This window comes from Dipodomys merriami, unplaced genomic scaffold (genome assembly GCF_024711535.1).
Source record: "Dipodomys merriami isolate MVZ:Mamm:240054 unplaced genomic scaffold, mDipMer1.0.p SCAF_78, whole genome shotgun sequence".
Taxonomy (NCBI): Eukaryota; Metazoa; Chordata; class Mammalia; order Rodentia; family Heteromyidae; genus Dipodomys; species Dipodomys merriami.
Window position 1 is genome coordinate 695,309 of NW_027206379.1, and position 27,668 is coordinate 722,976.

At 52.9% G+C, this 27,668-nt stretch overlaps 4 protein-coding genes across 5 annotated transcripts; 2 read left to right on the forward strand and 2 right to left on the reverse strand.

The window, feature by feature from the left end:
* The first annotated feature begins 1,194 nt into the window (after nucleotides 1-1,194).
* On the forward strand, nucleotides 1,195-5,844 carry LOC138818812 (cathepsin W-like). Its single transcript, XM_070009956.1, has 10 exons — nucleotides 1,195-1,304; nucleotides 1,494-1,578; nucleotides 2,963-3,076; nucleotides 4,108-4,262; nucleotides 4,359-4,455; nucleotides 4,533-4,613; nucleotides 4,738-4,863; nucleotides 5,069-5,133; nucleotides 5,212-5,403; nucleotides 5,485-5,844. The coding sequence occupies exons 1-10, from the start codon at nucleotides 1,218-1,220 to the stop codon at nucleotides 5,596-5,598; spliced, it is 1,116 nt and encodes a 371-aa protein (XP_069866057.1). The 5' UTR covers nucleotides 1,195-1,217; the 3' UTR covers nucleotides 5,599-5,844.
* Nucleotides 5,845-5,901: 57 nt separating this feature from the next.
* On the reverse strand, nucleotides 5,902-11,192 carry LOC138818811 (acidic fibroblast growth factor intracellular-binding protein). 2 transcript variants are annotated; one of them, XM_070009955.1, is made up of 10 exons: nucleotides 11,024-11,192; nucleotides 10,635-10,833; nucleotides 10,342-10,468; nucleotides 9,123-9,223; nucleotides 8,240-8,373; nucleotides 7,809-7,917; nucleotides 7,668-7,731; nucleotides 7,389-7,475; nucleotides 7,203-7,300; nucleotides 5,902-6,025 (listed from the first exon to the last, which is right to left on the reverse strand). In XM_070009955.1, the coding sequence occupies exons 1-10, from the start codon at nucleotides 11,106-11,108 to the stop codon at nucleotides 5,956-5,958; spliced, it is 1,074 nt and encodes a 357-aa protein (XP_069866056.1). In that variant the 5' UTR covers nucleotides 11,109-11,192; the 3' UTR covers nucleotides 5,902-5,955. The 2 variants fall into 2 exon arrangements, with proteins under 2 accessions (XP_069866056.1, XP_069866055.1); XM_070009954.1 differs by having other exon boundaries at nucleotides 8,219-8,373.
* A 2,701-nt stretch (nucleotides 11,193-13,893) lies between these two features.
* Nucleotides 13,894-14,855, forward strand: LOC138818781 (coiled-coil domain-containing protein 85B). Its single transcript, XM_070009883.1, has one exon. It carries the CDS (start codon nucleotides 14,045-14,047, stop codon nucleotides 14,651-14,653), a length of 609 nt encoding a protein of 202 aa, XP_069865984.1. The 5' UTR covers nucleotides 13,894-14,044; the 3' UTR covers nucleotides 14,654-14,855.
* A 1,483-nt stretch (nucleotides 14,856-16,338) lies between these two features.
* On the reverse strand, nucleotides 16,339-25,997 carry LOC138818578 (fos-related antigen 1). The gene is made up of 4 exons (XM_070009508.1): nucleotides 25,854-25,997; nucleotides 23,477-23,674; nucleotides 17,051-17,158; nucleotides 16,339-16,758 (listed from the first exon to the last, which is right to left on the reverse strand). Exons 1-4 carry the CDS (start codon nucleotides 25,962-25,964, stop codon nucleotides 16,339-16,341), a joined length of 837 nt encoding a protein of 278 aa, XP_069865609.1. The 5' UTR covers nucleotides 25,965-25,997.
* Between the last annotated feature and the right edge of the window lie 1,671 nt (nucleotides 25,998-27,668).

Consider the following 27,668-nt stretch of genomic DNA (forward strand, 5'->3'; position numbering starts at 1 on the left):
GAGGGGAATGACTGTATACTTGTAAACTTGAATCTGAACCTCCAACTTTGCATGTAGGCCCAGGAGAACTTGCTACTTGGAATCGCCTTCTCAGAAAGCCTCAGTGACCCTAGTGGGCATCATGGGCAGGAGATTTTGGGACCTTTTTTTTTGTTTGGTTCAGGTGAGCTGTCCCTGAGCTTTTTTTTTTTTGCTCAGGGCCTAGCACTCTACCACTCTGAGCTACAGCCCCAACCTGGGTTTTCTTCTGGTTAATTGGAGATAAGAATCTCATGTATTGTTGGGCGCCAGAGCCTCACACCTGTAATCCTAGCTACTCAGGAGGCTAAGATCTGAGGATCATGGTTTAAGACAGCCCGCACAAAAGTCCATGTGAGACTCTTATCTTCCAATTTAACCACTCAAAAACCAGAAGTGGCACTGTGGCTCAAAGTAGTAGAGTAATAACTTTGAGCAAAAGAGCTCAGGGGACAGCACCCAGGCCTGCCTAGGCTGGCTCCAAACCATAATCCTTAGATCTCAGCCTCCTGAGCAGTTAGGATTACTCCATGGGACTCTAATCTCCACTGAAACTATCAAAAAAGGGCAGTGGAGCTGTAGGTAGAGTGCTAGTCTTATGCACAATAGCTCAGGGAAAGTGCTCAGGCCCAGAGTTCAAGCCCTAGGGCCAGAAAAAAAATTGTCTCACAGACTTTACTGCCTGGGCTGGCTTTGAACTAAGATCCCCAGATCTTAACTTCCTGAATGTCTCGGACAGCAGTGAGCTACTAGCACCTAGCTAGGAAAGTTTCTAGAAGGAGATGGCTGAGCTTAACAGGAGCATGAATAGCTGTCAAGAGGGCACTGATCATTTTCTATCTCTGCCTGGTGTCTAGGGGTCTTTTTGGCCTACGCCCCTTGGGTTTCCCATCATGTCTATATATTGTCACTGTCCACTTCAGATCTGCCTTCCAGTCCCCTGAAGGACAGCTCTGTCTTTGTCTCCCTAGAGTTGCCCTGAAGTGGAGTGGCCTAGAGCTGTGGAATTGACAAAAAAAAAAAAGGAGGATGGAAAGAAGCTAAGCAGGCCTAAATGTCCGGAAGGCAGCCTACACGCATGCTTTAGGGTCCACCTGCTACCCCGAGCCTGACGTCTTGGGTGTTTCCCCAGCCCTACCCCCTCCAACTTGATCTGCATAGCTTCCTGCCCCTGCATTCGGCACTCAAGGCTGCATACCATGGCACTGACAGCCCAACTCTCCTGTCTCCTGGTCCTGATGGTGTCAGGCCAAGCCCATGGCTTCTGGAATTCCCCTGGAGCTCAGGTAAGTGTTGCCAAGCTGCTTCTCACAACTGGCTCCTCTTCCGAAACAGCCAGCTAGCCTCCATTTCTCAGGGGGAGCACTTGATGTGGGAGACATCTGTCATGCTCAAGCCTTGCTGGGGTATAGCTAAGGCAGACTCCCAGCAATGAGTTCTCCCCTCTCCCCCTTCTTCCTGCCATTCTGTGCCAGGGCCCTGGTCCCCAGCCACTGGAACTGAAAGAAGTCTTCAAGATGTTTCAGATCCAGTTCAACCGGAGTTACTCAAACCCAGCAGGTATCATGGGGCATATATATTTCTAGATGAAGAGCTTAGGGCTGGGAAGTTGGCTCAGTGGTAGAGTGCTTGCCTTGCATGCCTGAGGCCCTGGGTTTGATTCCTCAGCACCACATAAGCAAAAAGAAAAAAGCCGGAAGTGGCGCTGTGGCTCAAGTGGTAGAGCACTAGCCTTGAGCTGAAGAGCTGAGGGACAGCACCCAGGCCCAGAGTTCAGGACCCATGACCGGACCACAAAAAAAAAAAAAAAAAAAGATGAAGAGCTTAAAGGAGGGGGTAATAATGCTCAATAGGAAATGTACTCATTACCTTACTCATGTAACTGTAACCCCTCTGTATAGTACCTTTACAATAAAAAATATGATTATAAAAAAAATTTTAAAAAGAAGAAAAAAAGATAGAGAACTTGAACAGGGCGCTGGTGGCTCACACCTGTAATTCTAGTTACTCAGGAGGGTGAGTTCTGAGGATTGTAGTTCACAGCCAGTCTGGACAAGAAGATACATCTAAGGCTTGTATCTTCAACAAAGCACCACAAAGCCTGAAGTGGAGCTGTGGTTCAGTGGTAGAATACTACCTTGAGCAGAAAAGGCTCAAGAATGTACCCAGGCCCTGAGTTCAAACCCTAGGGCTGGCACTTAAAAAAAAAAAAAAAGACACAGAACTGGAGGTTTAGGTTGGGGACTAGGCTTGATCCATCCCACCCAGCAGGACACAGGACTGGAGTTGTACTGGCTCATGTGTCCAGGGCGTGGGTGAACACAGGGTTGTCCTGTGCCTTGAAGCTGGAGGATTTCATGATGGCTGACAGGCATCTGCCCTAGCCTTAAAGGATCCTCTGGCTCCTTCGTCAACTCGCAGTGATTACAAGCATGGGACTGATGACTATCAAATCAGGTGTTCACTCACCAGTCCCCGCATTGTGTGCCCATGATGGCATTCCTTGTCACCACCATTCCAAGAACAGAGAAGGTCCTGCTCCTCCCTTCTCTCTAGGTCTCATTTTCCACCGAGTGCTGGTCTGTGCAAGACAATGCTGTCCCCTCCCCCCTGCAGCTTCCGATGTGAGGTGTGAAGTGGACAAAATGGTGGCCGGGCCGGAAGCCTGTCCCTAGCTACTCACTCAATCTCCCCCTCTGAGTCACTGCCTCCGGACTCTGGGTTTTGCTTCTTCTCAGGGTGGGCAGATGCCCCCCTTGCTGCCTTGGGGGACCTAACACTTAACTGGATAACCACTTCCTGGGCCCAGTGTCTACAGTGGAAACTGGAGGCTATAGAAAAGGAGTCTGTGCTCACCTGGGTGGGGGTGGGTGGCCGGAAACCCGGCCAGTGGCCACTTCCTGCCTCTAGGGAGTCAGTCTGAGACAAATCCGTTTTGGTCCAGAGCATGCTCGCCGTCTGGACATCTTTGCCCACAACCTGATCCGGGCTCAGCGGCTACAAGAAGAGGACTTGGGCACAGCTGAGTTTGGGGTGACTCCATTCAGTGACCTCACAGGTACTGAGACTCCCCTGGACTGTAGGCAGTGAGCGAAGAAGCAATTTTCTAGGGATACGGCAGATAAACAGAATAGTGTCCACTTGAAGCACTAAACTAGGTATCTGTTCCACCCCAGAATTCAGGGGCAGGAACCCTGCTGGCCTGCATCCAAGGCAGCTCAGGGACAAGACTAGAGGACTCAGTATTTCTGCCTGATGCATCCGATACAGGGATGCAAATGACTAAGGATGCGCTTAGCTGGAGTGGGAGAAGGTATCAAGAGTGGAGTAGCCAGGTGTCTGTTGCTCATGCTGGTAATCCTAGCTACTTAGGAGGCTGAGGTCAGAGGATCCTGGTTTGAAGTCAGGCCAGGAAAGAAAGGCTGAGAGATTCTTATCTCCAATTAACCATCAAAAAGCTGGAAGTAGGAAGTGGCGTTGTGGCTCAAGTGGTAGGGCCCTAGCCTTGAGCTGAAGAGCTGAGGGACAGCGCCCAAGTCCTGTGTTCAAGCCCCATGACCGACCAAAAAAAAGAAAATCAAAAGACAAAAAGCTGGAAGTAGCCCGGCTGGTAGCTCAGATCTGTAATTGTAGCCACTCAGGAGGCTGAAATCTGAGGATTGAGGTTTGAAGCCAGCCTAGCACAAAAGTCCTGGTGAAACTCCAATTAACCGCTCAAAACACCAGAAGTGGAGCTGTGGTTCGAAAGGGGAGAGAGTTAGCCTTGAGCAAAAAAGCTCAGGGATAGCATCCAGAACCCTGAGTTCAAGTCCCACAACTGAAGAAAAACAAACACAAGGGCTGGCAAGGTGGCTTAATGGTAGAGTGCTTGCCTAGCATGCATAAAGCCCTGGGTTTGGTTCCTTAGTACCACATAAACAGCAAAAGCTGGAAGTGGTGCTATGGCCCAAGTGATAGAGTGATGCTAGCCTTGAGCAAAAGAAGCTCAGGGACAGTGCCAGGCTGTGAGCTCAAGCCCCAGGACTGGCAAAAAAAAAAAAGGGGGGGGGGACAGGGTCAAATCTGTGACTTCTATGGCTCTGTTCCCAGAGGAGGAGTTTGATCAGCTCTATGGGAATTGGAGGGCAGCTGGAGGAGACTTCAGCATGGAGAGGAAGGTAGGGTCTGAAGACTGGGGGGAGTTGGTGCCCCACACTTGTGACTGGCGGAAGAAGCCTGGTATCATCTCACCCATCAAGAACCAGGTATGTGCCCCGCCCAGTTCAGCCTTACCCAGCCCAAGGGGTAGAAGAAGGCCAAGACTTGGATGCCCTATCCTACCCTACTATCTAACCCACCAGGAGAACTGCCAGTCCTGCTGGGCCATGGCGGCAGCAGGCAACATCGAGGCCCAGTGGGGCATCAAGAGCCAGCAGTCTGTAGAACTCTCGGTGCAAGGTATGCTGGGAAGGAGGAGGATGGGGGAGAGGGAAGGGTAGATGAAGGCCCTGTTCACGGTCCCTTTCTGCCTTCAGAGCTGATTGACTGTGGCCGCTGTGGAGATGGGTGCCAGGGTGGCTTCGTCTGGGACGCGTTCATAACTGTCCTCAACGACAGTGAGTACTTGGGCTTGCTGGGTGGCTGCAGGTGTGTGTGTGGGTATGTGTATGTACGTGCGCGCGTGTGTACGTGTAGCAGGGATCAGGAACCAGGACTCTTCCCTTGTCTTGTCGTCTTCAGGTGGTCTGGCCAGTGAAAAGGACTACCCATACGTAGGCCGTGCCAAACCAAACAGGTGCCTGGCCAAGAAGTACACCAAGGTGGCCTGGATCCAGGATTTCATCATGTTACCAGACAGTGAAACAAGTGAGATCTGGGTGGGGATGTGGGGGGGGTGATGAGGAAAAGAGATGCCAGGACAGAGGCAGACAGACCTATCTACTACAGACAGTAGGGGGGAGGGGCAGGGGTGATGGTGACACTGGGGAAAAGACACACAACAGACAAGTGGCATGAGGAACATGCCCATGTGCCAAGAGCAGCAGAGCCTGACAGCATTCTCTATCTTCAGAAATTGCTTGGTACCTGGCCACCCAGGGGCCTATCACTGTGACCATCAACAAGGCCCTATTACAGGTAAGTGGGGCAGAGTGGGAGGAGGGCCATGTGAAGAAGGGGACCCCAGATTCAGCCCCTCTGCCTCTACCCCTGCAGCATTACCAACAGGGTGTGATCAAAGCCACAAGCACCACCTGTGACCCTCAACTTGTAGACCACTGTGTCCTGCTGGTGGGTTTTGGTAAAAACAAGGCAGAGAAGACAGTGTCATCGGGATCTTGTCATCCCAGTCATTCCACCCCATTCTGGATCCTGAAGAATTCCTGGGGGGCCCACTGGGGTGAGAAGGTGAGTCTGACCCAATGGGGAAGGGGCGGGGCAGAACAGGCCCTTTCCACTTTCTGGCCCTAATGCCCCTAAATTTCCTAGGGCTACTTCCGGCTCCACAAGGGGAGCAATGCCTGTGGTATCACCAAGTATCCGATCACAGCCCGCGTGGGGAAACAACCAGTTAAGAAGCAGCAAGTCATCTGCCCTCCTTGAGTGGGGCAGCCACCCTTCAGCCTCTCCAGCACACCAGCTGTCTTCCCTGCCAAACTCATCATGAGGTTTTGCCATCTTTTCTCTATGGCTTCAATAAACCAAGATAATACCCCTGGCTCCTTAGTAGATTCAGCTGAGATCTGGAGAGAGCGGGGCCAGGAGAGCACTGACCACCCTGATCTGACCCGGTCACTGAGGGGCTAATGTACACGGAATCCTCATGCTCAAAAGCCATGGCACTCAGGATATACTTGCACGCTGCCCACGGCCCTGTGGGCTCCTCCCCAGGAACCAGGACTGGTCTCCAAACTCATGGCAATTTTATTGTCACTGTGTTCAGGATGGAGGGAGAGGGCCTCAGTCATGATAGAGGCGCAGGAGGCAGCCACAGAGGGTGCCCATATAGCGTTCCCAGAGGGCTTGGTGCCTGAAATGAAAACGGCAACAGTGACAGATGTTCACTTAAACCCTGAGTCGGAGATGGCTGCAAGTGTTTCCTATACCTTATTAAATCCTCAGAAATTCCTTTTTTTTTCTTTGGGGTGGTGGTGGTGGTGGTGGTGCCTGTCCTGGAACTTGAACTCAGGGCCTGGGTGCTATCCCTTAGCTTTGTTGCTCAAAGCTAGCAATCTACTTGAGGCACAGCTCCACTTTCTGGCTTTTTTTTTTTTTTGGGGGGGGGGGGAGGCGGCTTAATTGGAGATAAGAGTCTCAGACTTTCTGGCATTGAACCATGATCCTCAGATCTCAACCTGCTGAGAAGCTAGGATTACAGGCCTGAGCCACTGGCACTTGGTTTTTCGTTGGTGGTGGTGGTGGTTGTGGGGCTTGGGTGCTGTCCCAGCTGAAGGCGAGCGCTCTACCACTTGAGCCACAGCACCACTTCCAGTTTTCTGGTGGTTTATTGGACATAAGAGTCTCAGAGACTTTCCTGCCCAGGCTGGCTTTGAACCATGATCCTCAGATCTCAGCCTCCTCAGTAGCTAGGATTACAGGCATGAGCCACTAGGGCCTGGCTTTGGCTTTTTTTTTTTTTTTTTTTTGGTCGGTCATGGGGCTTGAACTCTGGGCCTGGGTGCTGTCCCTCAGCTCTTCAGCTCAAGGCAAGCGCTCTACCACTTGAGCTACAGCACCACTTCCGGTTTTCTGGTGGTTTATTGGAGATAGGAGTCTCACGGTCTCTCCTGCCCGGGCTGGCTTTGAACCGCGATCCTCAGATCTCAGCCTCCTGAGTAGCTAGGATTACAGGCGTGAGCCACCAGCACCTGGCCTTTTTTTTTTTTTTTTTTAGTGGTGCTGGTGATTGAATTCAGTGCCTTGTATATGCTAGGTAAGTGATCCATTACTGAGTTACACCCACAAATCATAAATTCTTATGATTCTTCTACTTACAGTAGCATTTTAAATGAGGAAACTGAGGTAAAGCGAAGTTAATCTGTGTGTCCCAGGTCACACAGATTCTATGGGTTAGAACCAGAGACTTACACTCCAAGTAGCACATGGGGATCCCCAAGGGTGCATATGTGGGGGAGGGGGAAGTGAGGCCCCAGGAGGCTGGCTGGTTGGGGCCAGGACAAGCTGACAGGAGGCCTGTGGTTTCTCACCGGAAGCCATCCAGGGAGTGGACAGATGCTGAATACTGATTCAGGAAGAGCCGTACATCATTCAGTGGCCAGTGGTCAGAGCGGCAGGGTTCCACAAACTGTGGGCCCAAGGGAACATTTACCATCCCCAGTTCGACTCGGGAAAAGCACAGGTGTGGATCGAGGGTAGCAGGCAGCACAGCTCACCTTCTCCACCAGGTCCACAAAAAGGTCTCTGACGTCCTTATTGTGAGTCAGCTTGGCAGCAACATTCACCAGTCCTCGGGACAGATTCTGTGGGGCAAGGATCCTAGGAGTTCTGGGGGCTGAGCTTGGAGGCTGGTCTGTCCCCAAAAACACCCTCCCTCCCCCAATCAAGTTCCTTTGTTTACAAGTGCACAGGGAGCAGCAGTGCCATCTGCTGGCCAACCTATGACCCAAGAAGCTGAAGATTCCCCAGGGGAGAGGGCTGAAAGGGCTAAAGACCTTGAAGTTGGTTTCCATCTCAGAGAAGACACCAATCTTTCCCCGGAGGGCAGTACACACCAGGCTGAGGGAAAAAGAGGGCATACTACAATCACCTCTGCCCTCACTGCAGGTTCGGTTCCCATGGAATCCCAAGGTCACCTCTTATGCAAGTCCAGAAGGTCCTTATCAGCCACTAGCACCTTGAGCTCCTTCAAGTCCTGGAGGAATTCTTTGTCTAAGTCCACATCCATGTCATCCACCTGGGAGTCTGCATGAAGGAAGATGGGGTGAGTGATAAACTCATCTACGACAGCCAGAACCTTTCTCAACCACCACCTCCTTGCACCCCACAGGACAGAAGAAGAAACAGGGTCTCGTGGGTGGAATAACATGCCCCAGGCCAGACAGAGGGAGCCCTTGGTCTCAGACAAGGTGGGGTGGAGAGAAGTAGACTACATAAGCAGAGGTCTGGGTGGAGACCTGAAGAAAGGACACTGAGACCCAGGGGGCTAGAGAAGGAAGTGCTGGTGAGGAAGCAGGCCTTGAGAGGGTGGGAAGGGTCCAGGCACCTGGGTCGGTGGGGGCCTCACCGACGGCTCCAAGGGTCCAGTTCTGGATCATGAGCTCAGCACAAAAGGCAAAGTCACCGAAGCTCAGATACTGTAGCTTTTTCTTCCCGGTCTCAAAGCGGTTGTTGGCAAAGAAGACAATGGCTGCATAGTCCCTGTAGACAGGGAACAGTGTAGGTCCTCTCAAGACTTGAAATCCTTTCTTACTAAGCCTACAACGATGTGTTCATATTCATCTCACTCAATATACATTGTAGGATTAAAACAGTTTTCTTCTTGTCAAGCAGCCTCCACCTGCAACCTTGGCTGGCCATCTGAGTTCTGGCCTTTCTTTCCCCACTGTGTGACTCTCCCATAACTACCTCTTATGGGGCTCTTCAACAGTGCAGAGAGAAGATTCAGCCCAGTTTCCTAAGAGATACAGTGAGTAGTAGCAGCTATCATGTCTCCGTACTTCCTAAGTGCCATCGCATAAAAGCCCAGGTAGAAAATAACCAGGCTAGGATCTGAACCCAAGTCAGCCTGATCTGTAGTAGAGATCATAAATGAAATAATGTGGGGTGCTCACACTATATGCTCACACCTATAATCCTAGCTACTCAGGAGGCTGAGATATGAGAATCACAGTTTGAAGCCAGGACAGGAAAGTCCCTAAGACATTTTTTTTTTTTTTTTGGTGGTCATGGGGCTTGAACTCTGGGCCTGAGTGCCGTCCCTCAGCTCTTCAGCTCAAGGCGAGCCCTCTACCACTTGAGTTACAGCGCCACTTCCTCCCTAAGACTTTTATTTCCCATTAACCTCCAGAAGTGTCTCCCCAGCACAGCCAGGAGGTGAAAGAGTTGAAGTGTAACAGGCTCAAGGACTAGGGAAGGCATGTGCAGGTGGGAGATAGTTGGCCTCTCACCTGGCCAACCGATCAGAGAGGAGAAAGTGTTGCTGGATGTTATCCACCAGGGAGCCCCGCATTTCCTCCACCACTTTGAAGACTCGTTTAAAGTTGTCAAACTGCAGAGCGGTTAGTGGAGGAGAGGAACTGGTCAAAAGCCAATCAATGCTTACTCAATACCCCCCTCCCTCTTATCTGCCTCTCCAGTTGGCAGCTATTTCTTTTTGTTGGGTCCGGTCATGGGGCCTGAACTCTGGGCCTGGGCGCTGTCCCTCAGCGCATCAGCTCAAGGCTAGCGCTCTACCACTTGAGCCACAGTGCCACTTCTGGCTTTTTTTTTTCTGCTTATGTGGTGCTGAGGAATCGAACCCAGGGCCTTATGCATGCAAGGCAAGCGCTCTACCACTGAGCCACCTTCCCAGCCCTTGGCAGCTATTTCTTTAGCACCAGTTATTCCTTCAATAACTACTTGTTATTATTAGCAGTTATCAATTCAACAGATATTTGTTTGCTTCTACCATCTGGACTTGAGTAAACACTATTCTCTATTATTAATTCAGTCCTGTTCCAGCCTTGCTCTTTGGTTCTCCATAAGCTTGAACCAGAATGGATTCTCCTAGGTAAGTCCAAATTACTCAAAATGAGCAAATCCTAAGTTTGTGGAGAAGGCAGCATCCAGTGCCATGCCCAGAAATTCAAATGGTAGATATGGGCAAGAACTGTACTTTCCAAGTAACAACAACATAATCTAAAGGAAAATTGGGACTAAAAGGATTTGACCTGCAGAGAGCAAATCACAGGGAAGTCTGAAGGTCAAGACTAATAGTACACTGCCACCCTGGAGGCAATGGGAGCCAATGAAAGTATATAATCAAGAGAAAGTCATGGTCAGATCTGATCATATAAAAGGGACAAAATGTAGGGCTGGGAAGGTGGCTCAGTGGTAGAGTGCTTGCCTCGCAGGCATGAGGCCCTAGGTTCCATTCCTCAGCACCACATAAGCGGAAAAAGCTGGAAGTGGCAATGTGGTTCAACTGGTACAGTGCTAGCCTTGAGCTGAAGAGCTGAGGGACAGCACCCAGGCCCAAAGTTCAGGCCCCACAACTGAGCCCCCCACCCCCACCCCCAAAAAAAAGAAAAGAAAGAAAAAAGGGACAAAAATGCAACAAGTGTGCAAAGGAATGGAGAGAATGAGTGAACTATATGGGATGTGATACACGTGTGGATCAGCGCTCACCTGCCTGCGGCAACTCTTAAGCGTGATGCCTGTTTTGGTGCTGATGTCATCCAGGTCCTTCTTGGTGCCCTTGGATAACTTCTTGCCCAGGACTTCCCGAACAAAGGCCTCGTCAAAGGTGTAGTACCTTGTAGAGGCAGAGGACACCACTGACCCTTCATAAAGGAGGGAAAAGGGGGCCTGAGTTGTTCCTTTCTCTCAACTTTCTGGGTTCCTTGGGTGAAGTTCCATCCCTCCCTGGGCCTCAGTTTCAGCCTGCAAAATGAATATAGGTCACCACACCGGGTGAGCACCTTTCAATGAGCAGCGCCTGCCGGGAGGGAGGGATCTGGAAGATGAGCTGGTGTAGCAGCTTGGTCGGTGCATGCAGCAGGCGCTCGAGCATGTGAAAGGTTCGGTAGTGGTCCATGGTGTCGCTCTGCAGCACCCCTGCCGTGGCGCCCGTCTGTTCGAGGATTCCCGAACGCACTCGCAGAGCCACCGCGTCGCTCACTGGAGAGTGGGCACAAGGATCAAGCCCTATCTCGCCGACCCCAGAGACGCTGCAGAGCTTCCAGCCCCAATCTTTCTCCCTCCCTTATTCCCAGCCACCTGCCCGCGAACTCTAAAGGATGCACGAGGCCTGGTCCCGCCCCTTCTCCCATCCAAAACAGCCGCTCCTCCGGACCGGCCACTCACGGACCCGAATACCCATCCAGCCACAGGCGATACACATCCTCGTCGATAAGCGTCGTGTTCCCCACGAAGATGTCCAGCTCGCTGGTCATGGCGCGGCCCCGCCCGGCGTGCCAGGGCTGCCGGGGTTCCAGGAGCTGGAGGGAGCGCGGGCCCAGCCCGGGGCGCGCCGCCGCTGAGCCACTTCCGGGAGCTCCGAGATTCCGCTCCCCCTCGACCGGAGCCAATGAAGGACCACTTCCGGGGCGGGGCTAGCGGAGCGGAAGTAGCCCGGGAAGAAATCCCTGCCTGGGAAGAAAAATACTGCGCTACGGAATAGCAGCTGCTGCTGCGGGAGAGGAATCCCGCTTTTGAAGAGGACATCCAGGGTGCTTTCCGCCGCGTCTCTCCTGCCCTGCAGATTTGTCTCTCACTTCCATGTTTTCTCCTACTTTCTCTGCCTTCTTCAGGGCCTCCTAACTTTGACCTTTATCCTACACTTCCAGTTTCAAGGCCTCGATTCCTAAATCTCTTCTCAGCAAATATGTGTGTAGCCCTACTTTTTACAGTTGAGCCCCTCTCCTGGGTACGGGGCACTTGCCATAAGTTAGGATTTTTTTTTTTTTTTTTGTCGGTCGTGGGGCTTGAACTCTGGGCCTGGGCGCTGTCCCTCAGCTCTTCAGCTCAAGGCAAGCGCTCTACCACTTGAGCCACAGCGCCACTTCCGGTTTTCTGGTGGTTTATTGGAAATAGGAGTCTTCACGGTCTTTCCTGCCCAGGCTGGCTTTGAACCGCGATCCTCAGATCTCAGCCTCCTGAGTAGCTGGGATTACAGGTGTGAGCCAACGGCACCCGGCTTGCCATAGTTCTGACCACATTCTTCACCTCTGTAGGAGTTAATTCATACCCTCTTACTCTGTCCCTTAGATCTGTCTCAAGTCCTCATTTGCAGGGCTGCCCATCTGCCAAGTCTTCCCACATGATCTTGCCCCAAGCCCCTCCAAAATTCAACCCAGGATATGGTTGTAGCCAGGGGCAAAGTGCTAGGTTGGATTTCCAGCACCAGGCACATAAGGCTTAACACACTCGACAGAACTCTCGCTATCCCCAATCTGCTTCTTTCCTGGTCCCTATCTCTGTCACAGTCCTAACATCCACCCAGTTTACATACTAGGTACCTGGACTTTCTCCCAGATTTCTCTCTCCCACATTTGCTTCTCTTTTGCCTCTTGAGCATTTCTAGTATCTGTTTGGTCTCCTCCACTCCTGCTGACTCAGCCCCAGCCTAGTCTTAGCCTAGTTCTACTTGCTCATTGACACAGTGTTACTAGGCTTCCTGCCTTCACCTCCCCTCCCCTCAGAGTCCATCCCACACACAGCTGCTGAGCAATCTTTTTAAAATGCAGACTTTAAAATGTTACTCTCTTGCAGGTGTAATGGTGCATGCCTGTAATACCACTTTAGTGGAGGCTAGCATGGGCTACACACCTAAGACCGTATCTCAAAGGACAAAGTTACTGTTCAAAATTCTAATTGGTCACTCTCCAATCAAGTACTAAAAGGTTTTAAGAACCTGGGTTCTAACTAGATACAGACTATGTCCCTGGCTTGTGATCTTAGCTATTCAGGATGCTGAGATCTGGAGGATCACAAGTCAAAGGCAACCCAAGAAGAAAAGTGTCAGGCTCCATCTCCAAAATAACCAGTGAAAGCTAAGGCTGGATGTATGGCTACAGTGGAAGAGTTTGAGCTGGAGCAATCCAGATCTGAATTCATGCCCTGAGTTTAATCCTGGGTATGCAAGAACCTGGCTTCCCCTACATTTGAATAAGGACATCAAACTGAGCCTCTTGGTGCTTCAAGGCTAGTGCGCTACCACTTGAGCCACAGTGCCACTTCTGGCTTTTTTGAGTAGTTTATTGTAGATAAGAGATTCTTGAGGGCTTTATCTGCCCAGGCTGGCTTCGAACTTCGATCCTCAGTTCTCAGCCTCCTGAGTAACTAGGATTACAGGCGTGAGCCACCCTCGCCAGGCTGGTCATGGTTCCTAAATCAGCATTCTCACTTAAATAGCCTTCTTTTTACCTGGAAAAGTCATAAATCTTTCAGTGTCCCTAAGCTATCGACTCTGGTCAATTCCAGAGACTCTACTATGGTCCTCCCTTGCCCCACCCTCTCCCTTTTCTTTTTTCCCCCTTCCAATGCTGGAAATAAGCCCAGGCTTAGTGCTTGCAGCTATACTCCAGTCTTCTGCCTTCATTTGCTTTTGCTTTTTCCTCTGACAGACTGCTAGAACCTCTTCAGGGATCAAGATCAGAATCTTGGCCAAATTTATTTCTGCGTGGGCATTACATACAATAAAGGTTTACTGAACAAATGAATCTCCTGGATGTCTCCCCACCCAGTTGCCCTCAGGAAACAGGAAACCTCCATGGAAGGGAGGCGGGGGGGGGGGGGGGGGGGGAGTGTAGTTTTTTGGTAGAGTCAGTGCGTTTGGATTTAAGATTCAGAGGAGCTGGGAGTGACGTCTATCCAACATTCTCCAGGTCCAAGGAAGGAGGGAGGCCGTTAGTCTGTATTCCTTCAAGTGGTGGTGAGGAGTCACGGTTGGGCACCCCAATCTTGGGTCTCAAAAAAGGTGGCTGAGAGGTCTAAGCTCGGGCTTAAGGAGATGTGCAACTTGGAGGAACGCAGTGCCTTCAACCGGATTCTGATCATCGAAGGAGGAGGACAAGGCGCAGGGAAATCCTTGTGCGCGGCGGTCTCCACTGCGGGGGTCGCGAGTGGGAGGGAAGGGGCGCCCGGCGCTCGGGCTCCGCCCCCTTCCGGGAAGGCCTCCTGATTGGCTGTCCTCGCGTGTCGCCATCAGCCCCCGCCCCCGCGCGCGCCTCGCCTCGTGCCCACCCCCGGGTGGCTGCTGCAGCCTGCGCTGCCTCCGCCACTGCCGGCCGCCTGCGGAGTCTGAGCGGGAGCCGGATCGGTGCCCAGCTGACTAGGGGCTCCCGGGCCGCGGGGGCGGGCGGGCGATGCTCCAGCAGCCTGACCAGCCATGGAGGCCGAGGCAGGCGGCCTGGAGGAGCTGACAGATGAGGAGATGGCGGCGTTGGGCAAGGAAGAGCTGGTGCGGCGTCTGCGGCGGGAGGAGGCGGCGCGCCTGGCGGCGTTGGTGCAGCGCGGCCGCCTGATGCAGGAGGTGAACCGGCAGCTGCAGGGTCACCTGGGCGAGATCCGCGAGCTCAAGCAGCTCAACCGGCGCCTGCAGGCCGAGAACCGCGAGCTGCGCGACCTCTGCTGCTTCCTGGACTCGGAGCGCCAGCGGGGGCGGCGCGCCGCGCGCCAGTGGCAGCTCTTCGGGACCCAAGCCTCCCGGGCCGTGCGCGAGGACCTGGGCGGCTGTTGGCAGAAGCTAGCGGAGCTGGAGAGCCGCCAGGAGGAGCTGCTGCGGGAAAACCTGGCGCTGAAGGAGCTTTGCCTGGCTCTGGGCGAGGAGTGGGGGCCCCGCGGCGGCAGTGGCGGCGCGGGGGGCTCGGGCGCCGCGCCGACCCCGGAGCTCGCCCTGCCCCCCTGCGGGCCCCGCGATCTAGGCGACGGCAGCTCCAGCACCGGCAGCGTGGGCAGCCCCGATCAGTTGCCCCTGGCCTGTTCCCCCGATGACTGAGGGAGCTGCTGCTTCCACGCGGCGCCCGTCCAGATTGCTCCCGGAGCGCTGCGATTGCTGTGAACCCCCGAACTAGGACGCGTCCTCGGGGGTTGGGGGGGGAGTGCACCTGGAGCCGCTGACGGGGCCTGAGAAGCCCTGGCGCTAGAGAAGGCCCCTCGCACTCGCTGGCGGGGCAGCAGGGGGGACTGGAGGTGTGATTGGTGGGACTTACTGGGGGGGGGGGGCTGGAGGGGGGAAACTAATAAACAGGGACCGAAGCGGAGCCCGAAGTCTGGGCAATTTGTCTGAGGTTCGCCGGGGTTGGGGAGAGGGCGGGAACGCCTCGACAGCGTACCGCTCCCATCAGGAGGGGCTGTGAACTCCCATTATCTGGGGCAGAATATGGGACAGTGGTAAAGCACTGACTTCCCCTTTGGGCGCCAGGACGGGCAGTCATCCCGCCCCTGAAGTGGCTCTAGCTCCCTTCCCGGCTCCTTCCTGTCCAAGACAATGGGGCAGGAAGCAGGTGCTGGGGGCCTAAAACCTACTGGCTGGCTGCTTAGCGTGGAAGGGGGACGTAGCACAACCCCCCCCCCATCCCGCGTGCTCACGCGGCTCTGTGGGCCCCCATGAGGAGAAGGATGATAATCCTCTTTGCTTGCATCCCAGAGCATTCTCTCCGTGGAGGAGATGAGGATGTAACCCCATTCATCAGATAAGCCAATCCTGGTCCCCAAGTACGGGAAGTTTGTCCAAGGCCGAGCAGTGTGAGTCAGGGGCGGAGGCCGGAACTCAGGCCGTCTAGCTCCCGTGGTGTCCTTTCGTCTCTGGATCCAAGCAGACACCCAGGCCAGAGCTTCAAGCCTTTTATTCCATGTTGGCAGGTTTGTATAAAAATATTCTCTTTAGGAAAATAAATAGCTGTCTTCTCTGTGAAAGCTTGGATTCCCAGGCGCTAAAGGCTTCTCAGAGCTGGGGGCTGCCGACCAGCTCCTCACCAAGCCCTCTGGCACCTCCTCAGCTGTGCGGGTTCAGGAAGAGTCCGCAGATCTCCCTAGTCCAATCATCTGGTGCTGCTGGAAGTGGGGCTGGATGAATTAGTGTTTTAGGCTTGTAAAAGGGCACCTCTGTCAGCGGCATTCTGGGTGCACCACAGGAAGCGGGTGATGGAGTCTGCCAGGAGGTAGAGCCCCAGAGAACCTCTGGGGATCCGCAGTCTTGGGCTGCCAGGATTACTCTGGCACAAATGGGACACACACACAGTGCCAGTTCAGGGGCTTGAACTCAGGGCCTTGGGGTGCTGTCCCTGTGTTTCTTTGATCAAAACTAGTGTTCTACCATTTGAGCCACAGCTCCACTTAGAGCTTTTTTGCTTAACTGAAGAGTCTCACAGACTTTCCTGCCTGGGCTAGCTTTGAACTGTGATCCTCAGATCCTGAAGCTGGGATTACAGGTGTGAGCTGCTGGCAGGAAATATTTTTATCTCTGATTAAGTGCATTTTGTAATAGACCAGCCCCGCCCCAAAGAAATAGTGGGTGGTTTTGGTTGCCCTAAGCTGGTTTTACCTTGAATCAGACTATGTTGTCTCATCTGGAGGAATGGAAGACCAGTTGGCACTGAGCATGGTATGGGTCCGGACCAGCTGGACCAATAGGGGAAAGGAAATAGCTAGAGTAGCACCTGCAGAGCACGAGCAGGTGTCTCACAAGGCAAGGAGGGTAGGGGATCCCAGGGGGTCAGAGGAAGGGTCCCCACTGCTGCTGCTGCTCTTTCGGTGAGCTGAGGCACAAGGCTCTGGTGTACTGGGATAGGTGAAAACCAGACTGGGGGTAAAGGGAGTCAGAGAGGGTGTGGTCATGAGGGTAGGGGTGTGCAAAGCTTCTGGTTCCAGCACAGGGCCCGGGGAAAGGGAGATACAAGGTACAGGGCGGCAGGGTGCTGGTGGGCTGCTGGTGCCACTGGCACTGCTGGGTCCTCCTGTGTCCCTGTCCTTGTCTCCTTCCGGGATTTTGCAAATAGGGCGATGGGCTTCCAACACCAGTTCCAGGCGTTCCTTCTGCTTCTGAAGCTCCTCAATCTCTCGCTGCAGCCCGGATTTCTCATCCTCCAGTTTGTCAGTCTCCTGTAGAGGATCAGGAGAGGGGTTAGGGAAGCTAAGGACGGAGACCTCACGCCTCTAACAGAGTGGGGGTGGGGGCCGGAGGCCTCGGCAATTCTGGACTGCAATTCCCATGAGCCCCTGGGAGAAAAATGGGCACGATTGCCATCGGACTCGGGGCATCTTAGAAGACTGCCAACCAGCTTTGGGCTCCCGGGAGCCGAGGTTCCCCCGCGCACACACCCCTCAGGCTCGGTGGGCACTCTCCCCCCCCCCCCCCCCCCCCCCCCCCCCCCCCCCCCCGGCCGGGGCTCACCGCCTGTAGGAAGTCGGTTAGTTCCTTCCTCCGGTTTCTGCACTTGGCCGCGGCCAGCTTGTTCCGTTCCCGCCGAACTCGGCGGCGCTCCTCCTCTTCGGGGCTGATCTGGGGAGTCGGGAAAGAGGGTAAAAGTGAGGGAGCCCCCAGGCTATGTTGTCCCGAGTTCTCCCTTTGTGTGGGTCCCTCTGCTTCAACCTGCACCCCAACTAGCTTAATTTTCTAAATGAGAACTGGAAGGTATGGCTCAAGTGGTAGAGCACCAGCCTTGAGTGGGAAAAGCCAAGAAATGAGTTCAAGCGCCAGTACTGGCAAAACAAGTAAATAAGTACTTAGATTTCCTCCTCACTTCAAGCTTCTCTCTCGTAATGATCCCAAACCCTTAACTTGCTTCCCTAGGAACTCGACTAGGATGCCTTCACCTCCAGAAAGCCTTCTCCTTCCCCAGCCAGATGTGGCCTTAATCCTCTTATGAGTCCCCCTGGGCAGAGTTACCCCCTTTTCCCAGGGCCCTCATCTTCTGAATCTGTGGGAGATTCTAAATATCTTCCTGCAGGAACCATGCAAACTAGGAGAGGCTCCTGTGTGCTAAGTTGTGATTTCTTAGTTGCATACAGTGTGCCAGTTAAACCTTCTGCTATATGGCAGGCATGTAGTCAGTATTCAGGTAAAAGGGCAAGGTACTTCTCCCCAGCCTTTGCAGTGCTGGGGTGGAATCATGGGCCATGTTCATGCCAAGGTAACCTCCAAAGATAGACTTTGTGGGGCTGGGAAGGTGGCTCAGTGGTAGAGCGCTTGCCTTGCATGCATGAGGCCCTGGGTTCGATTCCTCAGCACCACATAAGCAAAAAGAAAAAAGCCAGAAGTGGCACTGTGGCTCAAGTGTTAGAGCGCTAGCCTTGAGCTGAAGGACAATGCCCAGGCCCAGAGTTCAGGCCCCATGACCGGACCCAAAAAAACAAAAACAAAACAAAACAAAACCAAAAACAAAGATAGACTTTGTGTGTGTATTCCAGTCCCAGGGCTTGAACTCAGGGTGCTGTCCTTGAGTTTTTGTCTTTGTTTCTCAAGGCTAGCACTCTACCGCTTGAGCCACAGCTCCACTTCTGGATTTTGGTAGTAACATAGCGATGAGAGTCTCACAGACTTCCCTGCCTGGACTGGCTTCAAACTGCAATCCCTAGATCTCAGCCTCATGAGTAGCTAGGATTATAGGCATGAGCCACTAACACCTGGCTAAGACATTTTTTTGTTGTTGTTGTTGGTCTTGGGGCTTGAACTCTGGGCCTAGGCACTGTCACTCAGTTCTTCAGCTCAAGGCTAGTGTTCTACCACTTGAGCCACAGCGCCACTTCCAGCTTTTTCTGTTTATGTGGTGCTAAGGAATCAAACCCAGGGCCTCATGTATGCAAGGCAAGCACTCTACCACTGATCCACCTTCCCAGCCTCCCCCCCCCCCCGCTTTTTTTTGAGACGGGGTCTCCCTATTTATATAGCCCAGGGTAGCCTCAAACTCCAGAGCCTCCTGCCTTTGTCCACAGAGTGCTGGAATTATAAGCACGTACAACCACATGTAGCTAAACACTTTTAAAACATTTTTTTGCCAGTTCTGGGGCTTGAATTCTGGGCCTTGAACTCTGGGCCTGGGTACTGTCCCTGTGCTCTTAAGCTCAAGGCTAGCGTTCTACCACTTGAGCCATAGTACCACTTCTGGTTTTCTAGTGGTTTGTTGGAGATAAGTCTCACGGACTTTTCTGCCCGGGCTGGCTTTGAACTGTGATCCTCACATCTCAGCCTCCTGAGTAGCTAGGATTATAGGCATAAGCCACCAGTGCCCACTGTCCCTAAGCTTCTTTTGCTCAAGGACAGCACTCTACCACTTGAGCCACAGTGCTACTTCCAGCTTTTTCTATTTATGGTGTACTGAGAAATCAAACCCAGGACTTCATGCTAGGCAAGCACTCTACCACTAAGCCACACTCCCAGTCCTAAACACTTTTTTTTTGGTCGGTTATGGGGCTTGAACTCTGGGCCTGGGCGCTGTCCTTCAGCTCTTCAGCTCAAGGCTAGCGCTCTACCACTTGAGCTACAGTGCCACTTCCAGTTTTCTGGTGGTTTATTGGAGATAGGAGTCTCATAGCCTTTCCTGCCCGGGCTGGCTTTGAACCTCGATCCTCAGATCTCAGCCTCTTGAGTAGCTAGGATTACAGGCATGAGCCACCAGTGCCCGGCCACTTTTTTTTTTTTTTTTTTTTACATAGACTTTTTTACCCCCTTTGTGACAAGGGATTGAACTCAGGGCCTGGTACATGCTAGGTAAGTGCTCTATCACTGAGCATAGGTAGTTTTCTTTCTTTGGGGGAGCCGGGGTGTGGGACTGTGAGACTGGGACTCAAACTCAGTAACCAACATTTTTGATCACTGGCCAGCACTATATTAACTCATACCTTCAACCCCTAGGCATAGTTTTTTTTTCTTTTTCTTTTTCTTTTTTTTTGGGGGGGGAGGGCAGGGGGTTGATCCTGCGGTTTGAACTCAGGGCCTGGCCACTGTGTCTGAGCTTCCTTTTCTCAAGGCTAGTACTCTATTACACAGCTTTTTCTTTGTAGTTTACTGGACATAAGAGTTTCACAGAGGGGCTGGGAAGGTGGCTCAGTGGTAAAGTGCTTGCCTTGCATGCATGAGGCCCTGGGTTCTATTCCCCATAAGGAAAAAGAAAAAAATCTGGAAGTGGCACTGTGGCTCAACTGGTAGAGCTCTAGCTTTGAGCTGAAGAGCTGAGGGACAGCGCCCAGGCCCAGAGTTCAGGCCCCATGACCGGACCCCCCCCCCAAAAAAAATAAATAAAATAAAAAAAGAGTTTCACAGAGGGCTGGGAAGGTGGCTCAGTGGTACAGCGTTTGCCTTGCATGCATGAGGCCCTGGGTTCGATTCCTCAACACCACATAAGCAAAAAGAAAAAAGCCGGGGGCTGGGAAGGTGGCTCAGTGGTAGAGTGCTTGCCTTGCATGTCTGAGGCCCTGGGTTCGATTCCTCAGTACCACATAAGCAAAAAGAAAAAAAGCTGGAAGTGGCACTGTGGCTCAAGTGGTAGAACGCTAGCCTTGAGTTGAAGAACTGAGGGACAGCGCCCAGGCCCAGAGTTCAAGGCCCCATGACCGGACCAAAAAAAAAAGGAAAAAGAAAAAAGCCGAAAGTGGTGCTGTGGCTCAAGTGGTAGAGCGCTAGCCTTGAGCTGAAGAGCTGAGGGACAGCAGCCAGGCCCAGAGTTCAGGCCCCATGACCAAACAAACAAACAAAAAAAAAAGAGTTTCACAGACTTTCCTGCCCAGACTGCCTTTGAACCATGATCCTCAGATCTCAGCCCCCTGAGTAAGTAAGATTACAGGCGTGAGCCACCAGCACCCAGCTTGATCATAGGTTCTTACCCAACTTCCTAGGTTGGGTAAGTCCAGCAAAGATGAATAACTTGTTTATAGTTCTGGGCAGAAATTAATATCCACTCACTCTATTAACATTGGTTGAGAGGCCAGCTGAAGGAGACCACCTTCCCGGAGGACTTTACTCACAGCTCACAGCCTCAACCCAGTACTACTTAGGATCAAGGGTTACACCCAGGACAGGGCTGAAAGAAGGAAATACAGGATGGATTACCCCTGGCCTGCCTCTGTGGCTCAAATCCAAGTCCCTTTCCTAGATGGTCACAAAGGCTAGCCTTTCTATGTCTAGGAATCCTATTGTTAGCTCATCTCCAGGGCTCCAAACCCACTCCCCATCTCTCCAAAGGTACCCAATCTCTACCCAGCCAAGGAAGCTTGTGGAAACACATTACCTCACTGCAGTCTCACAATAACATCCTCCACACAGTCTCCCCCGCATTGGTGCTGTTTCTGAGCCTTTGTGTTCAAGGCTAATGGCCCTACCACTTGACCTACAGCTCCACTTCCAGCTTTTTGTGGTTAATTAGAGGTTAAGAGTCTCATGGACTTTCCTGCCCTGGCTGGCTTCAAACAGAGATCCTCAGATCTCAGCTTCATGAATAGTTAGGATTACAGGTGTGAGCACTTGTGCCTGGCTTGAGGTATCAATTTTTAAAGCCTCTCCATCTCAGCTGGGTGCTGGTGGCTCATGCTTATAACCCTAGTTATATTGGAGTTTGAGATCTGAGGATCATGAGGAAGGAAGGTCTGTGAGACTCATCTCCAATTAGACTCATCTCCACTAAAAAAGCTGAAAGTAAAGGTGTGGTTCAAGTGGTAGAGGGTAGCCCTGGGTGAAAAAGTTAAGGGACAGCACACAGGAACTAAGTACAAGTCCCATGACTGGCACTTTTTTTTTTTTTTTTGCCAGTCATGGGGCTTGAATTCTGAGCCTGGGTGCTGTCCCTCAGCTCTTCAGCTCAAGGCTAGCACGCTACCACTTGAGCCACAGTGCCACTCTGCTTTTTTTGTTTATGTGGTGCTGAGGAATCAAACCCAGGGCCTCATGCATGCAAGGAAAGCACTCTACCACTGAGCCACCTTCCTAGCCCTGGCACTAATTCTTTTTTAAAGAAACTTCATCTTGGGGGCTGGGAAGGTGGCTCAGTGGTAGAACGTTTGCCTTGCATGCATGAGACCCTGGGTTCGATTCCTCAGCACCACAAAAGCAAAAAGGAAAAAAGCCGAAAGTGGTGCTGTGGCTCAAGTGGTAGAGCGCTAGCCTTGAACTGAAGAGCTGAGGGACAGCGCCCAGGCCCAGAGTTCAGGCCCCATGACTGGACCCCCCCCAAAAAAAAGAAAAGAAACTCCATGTTAGCCACTGTAATCCCAACACTTAGAAAGCTGAAGAAGTATCTCAAGTTCAAAATCAGCCTGAGCTACATATGGAGATTCTCTCAAGAAAAAGAGAATGCCATCTGTTATTCATTTATTTTAGAAAGAGCTTTGGGGAGGCAACAGAACCTAGCATCCTCTGCCCAAAATCTTCTGTTAGTTTTCAGTGAGACAGTGTGACTAGGTGGTTAGGATCCAACTTAAGAGTTGGCTAGGGGCTGGGAAGGTGACTCAGTGGTAGAGTGCTTGCCTTGCATGCATGAGGCCCTGGGTTCGATTCCTCAGCACTACATAAGCAGGAAAGGCTGGAAGTAGCACTGTGGCTCAAGTGGTAGAGCAGTAACCTTGAGCTGAAGAGCTGAGGGACCCCCTCAGAGCACCCCCAAGCCCAGAGTTCAGGCCCCACGACCAACAAAAAAAGTTGGGTAGACCTGAGGCCCAGGCCAGTTCTGTTTCATTACTCACTATTGTATGATCTTGGGCAAGAAAGACATTACCTCTCTGTGCCTTCACTTCCTCAGCTAGAAAATGGAAGGAAGGTGCAGGTGGCTCTCACCTGTAATCCTTGCTACTCAGAAGGCAAAGATCTGAGGATTCCAGTTCAAAGCCAGCCCAGGCAGGAAAGTCTGTGAGCCTCTTATCTGCAATTAACCACTGTGGCTCAAAGTGGTAGCGCAAGTAGCTAGTCTTGAGCAGCAAAATCTCAGGGACAACACCCAGGCCCTGAGTTCAAGTCTCTTGGCCAACAAAAAAAAAAAAAAAAAAGAAAAGGAAATCTTTCCAGTACATTTCCAGAGAATTTCCATGACAGTGTGTGTGTGTGTGTGTGTGTGTGTGTGTGTGTGTGTGTGTGTGTGTGTGTGTGTGTGTGTGTGTGTGTGTGTGTGTGTGTATGTGTGTTCACACACATGCAAATCTAGTCTGGCTTGGACTTGGACTTGACGCTGTCTCTTCGCTTTTTTGCTCAAGGCTGGCAGTCTACACCACTTGAATCATATTTCTCCTTCTGACTTCTTGGTGCTTAATTATAGATAAGAGTCTCACAGATTTTCCTGCCTGGGCTAGTTTCAAACTTTGATCTTCAGATCGCAGCCTCCTGAGTATCTGGGATTATATAGCATCTAGCTCAGTTTTTTTTTTTTTTTTTTAATGAGTATTAAATGAAGTAGGAAACAGATCTAGAGAAGAGCTGAAGAAAACCTTTTTGTTCCGGTTCCCTCCCTGACTACAGATAGCATAAGCCACCCCCTCCAGGCATGCCAGCAGATGGAGACCCTTTCACCTCTCCACATGAACACCTTATACTCATTCTTCTCCACTTCCATTTTTGTGCCAGCCACCCCTCTACCACGAAGGTCCTTCTTTCCGTTCTACCTATTCAACTACCTTCCTAGGTCAACACACAGTCACCTTTTTCCAGGAAACTTTCCTCGATCCACAAATGACCTTCTTGGCCTCCCCAGAGATTCCCATCATTTTCTGCCTTGGGCGATAGTCACTGATGGCCCTTCCACCCCCTCCTCTAGGCCTGTATTCTTTCCAGCAAGATCTTGTCCCCTGTCCCCTCCCTCTGTGGGGTCATCACAACCATTGTAACTTGTCTGTTCCTTACCTGTTCACAGGGCCGGCGACGTACCCCTGGAGGTGGTCCCAGTGCCCGGATGACTCCTGGCCGGGGGAGTGGAGGGCTGTATTGAGGGTAGGTCAGAGGTCTGGGGTAGCCACTGGGCCCTAGGAAGTGAGGCTGAACCATCCACTGCAACTCTTGGCTGCCGCTCAGAGCATTGATGCTTGGCACGAGGTGGAACTTCTTAGAGATAAGAAATGGAGGGTCAGAGATCAAGTCTATGTGGATTGAGGGATTTCTGGGGGAACAGGACACAATGCTCTCCATCCTTAGGTTGAAGATGCTACTTACTTCAGAGAGATCTGAAAGAGCACAGAGTGGCAATCAGAGAAACTGATTTGGAGGGAAATCATTGTTCATGAGATATGTGACTTTGGGCTAGTCACAAAATCTCTCTTATCTTCAAGGGATTGTGGGGTTATTTCCCCATCACACTCATCTTAATCAAATGTGAATTCTTTTATTCACACTATTCTAACTAACCACTTTACAAATAGTGACTCATATAATGGTGCAAGAGTATCTTCATTTTCACACAGGAGATCAGTTGTGCAAAGACACAGCGTGGGAAATGGGACTTGAGTCCAGATGGCTGGGTTCTTGTCCACTCCCGCACCCACCATACAGAGCTTCCTCCGTGACTGAAGAGTCGGTCAGAGCATGTGTGTGACAGCCTGGAATGCGGAGGGGCTGTAACAGGCAAAAGCTGCTGCTCTAGATTCTGCCTCAATTCTAATCACAGCTTCTCCACTGGCTGTATGGATCTAAGAAAATGTTTAACTTCACTATGCCCTGATTTTCTTTTTCTTTCTTTCTTTCTTTCTTGCTTGCTTGCTTGCTTTCTCTTTCTTTCCAGCGCTCAGGATCTGGTCACTGTTCCTTGGCTTTTTTTGTTCAAAGCTGGCCATCTAATCACTTGAACCACAGCTCCACTTAGGGCTTTTTGTTGGCTAATTGGAAATAAGAGTTTCATGGACTTTCCAGCTCAGATTGGCTTCAAACAATGATCCTCAGATCTCAGCTCCTGAGTAGGTAGGATTATAGGCAAGAGCCACCTGCGACCCACTCACTAGTTTCGTTGCTTCTAATATTATCATAGATGAGGGTTATAGCATTTCATTGATGCTGAGAAACTGGAGCTCTGATAGCCCTGAAATCAAAGTTTAATTGGCAATGTATCAATTCAGCGGCTGAAAGGATTGGTGGGTTGTGACATCCATAAAGAGTCCATAACATATGGTAAACGAAGCGGAAAGTGCCTCGGGGCGCGGGGCGCCCCGGCTGGTGCCAGGAAGCTGCCCATGACCATCCCCTTTCGACTAGAAATCTGAGAAGAGCTTCGGGAACGAGGGGCTCGGCGTGCTAGGAAGAGAACTGGGGTCAGGCCCCGCACTTGGGCTCTGGGTGTGGAAGACCTGGCATCCGGGAAGCTCCCCGCGAGTCCAGGCAAGTCTGGGCAACGGTGTCCCCGATCTGGCGCTGCAGGTACGGCGGCCCAGTGACCCCAGTTCCGGGCTGGAGGCCCCGCCGGGGGGCATCTCTCGCTCCCGAAGAAGCTGTCGCTTCCCGGGCTGCTCGGGGCCAGGAAGGGAGGGGCGCCCGGGGTGACTCAGCCGCCGTGACTCGGCGGAACGGACGCCGCTCCTTCCCTCCCCGGCGACACGTGCGCGCAGCCCCTCGACAGGAAATGGGCACCTGCGCTCCCGAGGCGGGGAGGGGGGGACCCCAGCCACCTAGGGCCGGGAGCCAGGGACCCGGCGCGTGCGCGCTGCGGGGACCCCGTTACCTCCCCCCCCCCCCCCCCCGCTCACGTCCCGCACCTCGGGGTCTGACTTTGTGTCTCCCAGCCCGGCGGGGCCCGGCTCCGGACCGACGTACGGACAGCCGCCGGCGGGCGGCGGGGATCCCGCCTCTATCCCGCTTGCTTCCTGACGGTGTCCGCCCGACGGTGCCACCCCGAGCCCAGTCCCCCCACCGCCTCCGACCCCAGGACTCTCAGCCCCAGGTGGCGGCGAGCGCCGGGGCAGATGGGACGTGGATAGTTAGCGGTGGATAAGAAGAAATCAAAGACGGCAAGCGATGGCACAGGGACAGACGGACAGAGGGACAGACCGACAGCCAGCCAGAGATCAGGGGTCGACGGGACCGCGGGGGTTCGCAGCCCGCGCGTCCGCCGTGCGCGTCCCCAGGCGTCGGGGCCCAAACGGCCCCTGGACGGCGCGCACGGAGCCGGAGCCTCGGTCCCATCCCCCCACCCCGGCCCCCGGCCTCCGCCCGCTGCGCCCGGAGCCGACCCCCGCGTCCCCGACGCCATCCCTGCCGGGGACCCCCCCCCCCGCCCCGGCGTCGGACCCGCCCTCACCTGCTGCTCGGCCGCCGCCTGCGCCTGCGCGGCGGTCGGGGGCTGCGCGGGGCCGCCGTAGGCGCCGCCGGCCCCGGAGCTCGGCCCCGGTTCCCCGAAGTCTCGGTACATGCCCTGGGCCGGCCGCTTCTGCGGGGTCCGCGTCGGCGGCTGGGGCTCTGACTCACGCCCGCCTCGCAGGCTTTTCTTTTTATGAATGAAAAGTTGCCGGGCTGAACCACTCGGGCTCGCGGGGTGGGGGCGTTCCGCGACGGCAGGGGCGCTCCGAGCCCCACCTCTGCGGCCGCCGCGCCGGCTTCTGACACCTCCCGCCGCCGCCCGCCGCCTTTTTCTCCGGGCTGTCAGGGGGGCCCCGCTCGGCGTCCCCCAGCCACCGCGGCGGGCCCGCCCCCTCTGACGTAGCTGCCCATACATGGTGCCATTTCCTCGCCGCGCCCAGGTGGAGCCGAGGATTCCCCGCGCCCGGCGCACCTGCCTGGAATCCCGCCTCTCCCCGCGCCCCCCCCTCCGCGCGCACCCCGAACCCGCCCCGCCCGCGGCCCGCTCCCGGCCCTGGTTGGCCTGGGTGTCTGCTTCCCTACACTAGGAGGAAATAATCACCTTGCCTGTCTGGAAACGATAAAGTGAATTGTGAAGTGATGGGGATGATGATGATGATGATGATGATGATGATGATGATGATGATGATGATGATGATGATGATGATGATACTTTGGCAGTACTGGACTTTGAACTCAGAGTCTCAATGGTTGCTAAGCAGGTGATCTACCCCCTTGAACCACGGAATCTTGCTAGCATCCTCAACCTCCCTTCTCCTCACCTCAGATTTTAGTCCTCTAACCTTCGCCTCTCACATAGCTGTGATCATAGAAGTTAGCCATCACACACAGTTCATTCGTTAAAATAGGGTCTCACTGTAGCCTGGCTGGCTTTGAACTGGGATTGCAGGTGTATACCAACACCTGGGGCTGCATTGGCACTAAGGCTTCGGCTAAACCAAAAAGTGAATAGTCGTGCATCAGTGGCTCCCACTTGTAATCTTAGCTACTCGGGAGGCTGAGATCTGAAGATCGAAGTTTGCAGTCAGCCTGTGCAGAAAAGGCCATGAGACTCTGATCTCCAATTAATCATCAAAAAGCCAGAAGTGGAGCTGTGGCTCAAGTGGTAGAGTATTAGCCTTGAGCAAAAAAGCTCAGGTACAGCACCCAGGCCCTGAGTTCCAGCCCCAGGACAGACACACACTCACACAAACTAAAAGTGAACGCATGACAAACCAGGCTTGCAAAAATGCCGATGTATTTTAAATGGTTGCAATAAACAAGGTGATGCTTTGAACTACACACAAATATAATGCAATAGAGACATGTTACTCAGAGGGCTGGAGTCATGGCTTTGGGGTAGAGCATCTGTCTAGCAAATGGGAGGCCTTAAGTTTAAAACCCATTATTGGAGGAAAGAAAAAGCTTGTGTTACTCTGCATAGTCTCAGGAGCTATGGCAAGTTTTAATTCAGCACCTCTACAGACAGGGAGAGCAGAGGGGCATAGGCATCCTAAGGTCTTAATGACACAGCTTGTGTGTGTGTGTGTGTGTGTGTGTGTGTGTGTGTGTGTGTGTGTGTGTGTGTGTGTGTGTGTGTGTTGATACTGGGACTTGAACTCAGGGCCTTTCACTCTTGCTTTGTTTTCTTTTACTCAAGGCTGGTGCCCTACCATTTGAGTCACACCCTCAGTTCCAGTTCCAGAGTTTTGCTGGTTAATTGGACAGAAAAGTCTCTTGGACTTCTCTCCCTGGGTTGACTCTCAACTTCAATTCT